Source organism: Carassius carassius, chromosome 20 (genome assembly GCF_963082965.1).
Source record: "Carassius carassius chromosome 20, fCarCar2.1, whole genome shotgun sequence".
In the NCBI taxonomy this organism is placed as follows: Eukaryota; Metazoa; Chordata; class Actinopteri; order Cypriniformes; family Cyprinidae; genus Carassius; species Carassius carassius.
The window spans coordinates 20,169,569-20,173,970 of NC_081774.1; the positions used below are offsets into that span (position 1 = coordinate 20,169,569).

The following is a 4,402-nucleotide window of genomic DNA, read 5'->3' on the forward strand; positions in this document are numbered from 1 at the left end:
ACATGAAAACAACAACAGCAAGATTATAGAGAACACTCTTGATAGTTATCAATATTTCATCAAATCAATTTTGATGCACATGCAAGGTTTAAAGGCAATCATTAAAGAACAGTATTGTACAAAATAATAATTACAGTTTTACCAAAAAAAAAATGCACTTTCAATAGCACCTTAAGTGTTTGGGTGTTTACAACAAGAGCACACCACTGTGGTTGTCTTGCTCTGAGCAGCACCTGGAGAAGGATCTGTAATGGATACAGGGAAAACAGGCGGGAACGGGATTGGGAATTCATTGGATTGGGGCTTGGGGAAGGACTGGGATCAGGAGTTAATGGTGCTGGGATAAAGGTTGGAATAGGACAAAAAAAAAAGGCTTAAGAGTTCAAGTGGAAAAAAAAAACAGTTTGGAAAAGGCTCCTACAGGCTCTAGAGTGGTCAAATGGTAAAGGAATGGGTCCTCCTTCTCCTGAAAGTGCGCCATTGTCCACCAGGTAGTTTGTGTCCTCTTTCTGGTTTATTCCAATTGCAGGTTTCAGTCGTTCGATGAATATTCCATTTCTGATTACACAGTGCGGGTGCTGGTGTGTGTGTTTATGGCGCAAGGAGGGGGCAGGCAGGGGGTCTCTTGGCAGGCCACACTCCTTGACCTTTGCCATAAAGGTAAGATGGGGTGTCCTTTAGCCGAGGAAGCAGACAGGGCCTACCTCAAAGCCAAACCTTTGACTGGATTCCCCAAAGTCATTCAACATGACATCGATGATAGGCACCTGGTCGATGCGAGGAGTATTAATTTCCATCACAGACTTAGAATATCCCTGCTTTAGCTGAAAGAGAAGGAGATGAAATGTGTTAGAAACTGTTTAAGCAGAATTATGCAACTATGAGTTCTGTGGCAAGTGGCAAGAGTCCAAGATCACTGAGGTTTCACAGTTTTTCAAAGACTTGTTCCTGTTAACGACAACTATTACCAAAAAGTTACATTAATAGAAATAAAACCAAAATAAAATAAAATATAAATATTAGATGAATTACCTAAAACTTGGCAGCTTACTCAAAATAAGTACTAAAATTATTCAAACTAAAAAAAAAACTAAAAACTAAAAATAAAAAAAAATAAAATAGTACAGAACTTTAATATCTACCAATTGTAATATGGGAGCATCCCTAATATACAGTATAACTAGAAGACTGATCAACAGCACTCTCACCGAGCAGCCATCTGAAAGAGCCTTGATGAAGGGGTTGTTATCATACGACATTTCCTCATCATTAGAGCCAAGGAAGCGCAGCGCCTTGTCATAGTTGTCAGCCTTGGCGTCATACCAGGCCACAGACTGATGGCATATGTATGTGAAGTTCTGCCGGGCAGAAGAGCTGAGCAACTTGAGGAACGTCATCTGGACTGAGGTTATTGAGCTCTCCTCAACATCCACATAAGACAACTGAGACACAGGGAACAGATGGGTCAAACATCTGGCCTAAAGAAGATCTTTCAAAAACGTTTCAAAGTATTGCATGGATGGAAATCATTAGGATGTGAATGGTTCTCGTTTCTTGATTTTATTAGTACTTTTGAGAAAGAACCTTTTAATAATTAGTCCGTACATAAAAATACTAAGACTGGTTTAGTAAGCGATTAAAACTGACAACATGAATACAAAACTGATTTTATTCTTTAAAAAACTCAGACCAATTTATTTGCTAACTGAAGCACTTGTGAAGTTTCCATTCAGGTTGCACTGGCAGAAAAATGCTGACATTTAAGAACCCAATTTTATGAAAATAATCCATTTCCTTTTTCCCCCGCCAAAAAGCTTCTGAATAAGAACCATTTTCCCCACCAACCCTAAACTACTGTCACTCTTCAAGCAATAAAGGCATTCATGACCAAATTGCTGAGCTATGATGGACACTTACAATTTTTCCACGCTTAAATTCACTGAACCAAGATCCCGGGGACTCCTTTGGCCAGTTCGATATTCTAACCTGGAACAAATGGAAACTGGGATCAAATAATTCCCTAAGATAATACAGTTCTTTATTTTGGATTTATATTACTACCAATCATGAAATTTAGCAGAGATGAGTTCCTCTCACCCCTGAGGATTTTTTATCAGGGTAAATGCAAGTTTCTCCTCCTGCAGTGAAGTTACAGTACACTTTGAAGGAATCTCCCATGCATCCCATATTTGGATCGATCCAGTAATGTCCTGCAGTCAAATACATGGTTGTTAAAATTCTCTTTTTTTGCCCCAGATACATAGAGAAGTAACTCTCCAGATCTGTTTTTATCTTTGACTATTAACTCTCGTTTACCTCAGACATTAACTGCCTAATTTATGCTAAAGTAACTTTTTCTCACCATCAGGGAAGTCTGGTTGGCTGAGTTGCAGGTCTTTACAGGTTCTGGCTGGGTTATCCTGGGTTCCCAGTGGGAACTTCATGCGTTCAATGTCCTGCTTGAGGGTGTTGAGGGATCCAAACACATCCTCCATTCCCTCCATACCATAATCCATCATTCCAGCTGCTTCATCATCCTGCATGTCAGGTGACCTCCGGGATTTTTTACTTGTCTGGATGGGGAGGGGCTGAATGATGTCACCAGCTGGGCCCTAGTGATAGAAAATCAAAAAGAAATCAATGACAATTCTATAGGGTCGGCTTCAATTCCATTGGTGACTTTCAGTCCAATTTGATTTTCAGCACAGCTTTCAATACAATCCAATTTATTTTCATATTTTCATTTCATTATTTTTGCAATATAATAGATTTCTTACAGGAGGACCTGGTGGTCCTATCAGGCCAGGGTCTCCCTTCTGGCCAGCTGGACCCTGGGGAAACAGAAAACACGCTTCATTTAAACTGGAACAAATAATTAACCACCTCAATAATCATGTGCAATGGAGAGGTTCAGCACTTACAGTTGATCCTTTGGATCCTTTCTGTCCTTGTGTTCCCTGAAGATAGAGACAAAGAGGAAGTCAATTAAGCAAATGTTATGGTGGTACAATGTCATGTTTACATGCACAATGCATTAACTCGACTGTCACGACCAGAATGAGATTCCTGGAATCTGCATTAATGAAATCATGCACTTTTCTTTTAATGAATGTAAAAACATTCATATAATTAAAAAAGAGATCATTAAAACAAATCATGAAATTAGTGGACAAGCAACTTCAGGTTTGCCGAAAATTGATAACATATTGAAGAATATTCCTAATAGCTGTGGAGAATATAAATGTCTTTTCAGAACAAAAAAAGTTTGACCAGAAAATAGAGTAAGAAATAAACTGCTTACAGGAATACCAGGAGGACCTGGGGGACCGAGGGGACCAGGAGGACCAACAACACCCTGCAGTCAATAAAACAATTCATAATTTTCAGGGCAAAACCAAAACTTATTCTTAAATAACAGCATTTATAAGGACCAGACGAAAGCACAGCCAAACTCTGAACTAACTCAGGTGTATGTAAAGAGCACACATCACTCACAGCATCACCCTTGCCTCCACCAAATCCCTGAGGTCCTTGCAGTCCTCGGTCACCCTTCTCTCCTGGCTCACCGGGAGGACCGATCAGACCAATCAGACCCGGATGACCCTAGACGAGTGAAGGGAACTTTATTACTAAGTCACAGGTTTTAATAACAGTGTATATGCGTATAGAGTCACACTTTTCTGATAAATTGCATTCCACGGATGCTTTTGATAAAGCGTAAGTATTTAACCCAGAATCTTGGGTTATTTGAAACATATGACTATGAAATTGTATTGCCAAAATGTTCAGTGGAACAATGGAATGCATTATTCAGTAAAAACCAATTCAAATCTAAAATTTAAGGCTGAAATGGCAAACAATTTATTTTACCTTGCACTAAATACAAATTATTGTTCTGGATCTTCTGCTACCACAGTCCACAGTGTGCATATTTATTTAAGGCACAGAATCTGAGAGGTGCTCAAGTGCTTTAGTTTCTATTCAATGCCTGATATTTACAGCCACAGCTACTGTACTTGTCTCTCCAAAATATATTATACTTTATATTATATCTCATAAAACAGATTTACAGATGTATACTGCATTGATTATGTATCACAGGCAGAGTAATAGTTTAATTATTGTCGGCCAGGGAGGCCTGTTGCTCTCACATCGTAAACTTTCAACTGAGCTCAGCATAATTGTACATATACATAGACAGATTCAGGAAAGGAATACTTAAAATGTAGAACCTCCATGGAGACGTTTATGACATATACAGTATACGTAATTTATGTTTAAAAAATGTATTAAGCTCACACAAAGGTAGAATTTTGCTGCAAATTAAATTTAAAAGAACTGCTTTCTATTTGAATATATTTTAAAATGTATTTTATTTTTGTGATGGCAAAGCTGAATTTTC

General features: G+C 38.4%; 1 protein-coding gene across 1 annotated transcript in view; it reads right to left on the reverse strand.

Moving 5' to 3' along the window:
• Positions 1-372: 372 nt before the first annotated feature.
• Positions 373-4,402, reverse strand: part of LOC132096642 (collagen alpha-1(XI) chain-like) — a 72,220-nt gene continuing 68,190 nt past the window's right edge. The window contains exons 59-67 of the mRNA XM_059502119.1: positions 3,496-3,603; positions 3,302-3,355; positions 2,922-2,957; positions 2,778-2,831; positions 2,363-2,612; positions 2,098-2,210; positions 1,918-1,986; positions 1,209-1,442; positions 373-824 (exon numbers count right to left, since the gene is read on the reverse strand). Of these exons, the coding sequence (XP_059358102.1) occupies positions 678-824; positions 1,209-1,442; positions 1,918-1,986; positions 2,098-2,210; positions 2,363-2,612; positions 2,778-2,831; positions 2,922-2,957; positions 3,302-3,355; positions 3,496-3,603 (1,065 nt within the window). The 3' untranslated portion in view covers positions 373-677. The remainder of the gene's footprint in view (positions 825-1,208; positions 1,443-1,917; positions 1,987-2,097; positions 2,211-2,362; positions 2,613-2,777; positions 2,832-2,921; positions 2,958-3,301; positions 3,356-3,495; positions 3,604-4,402) is intronic.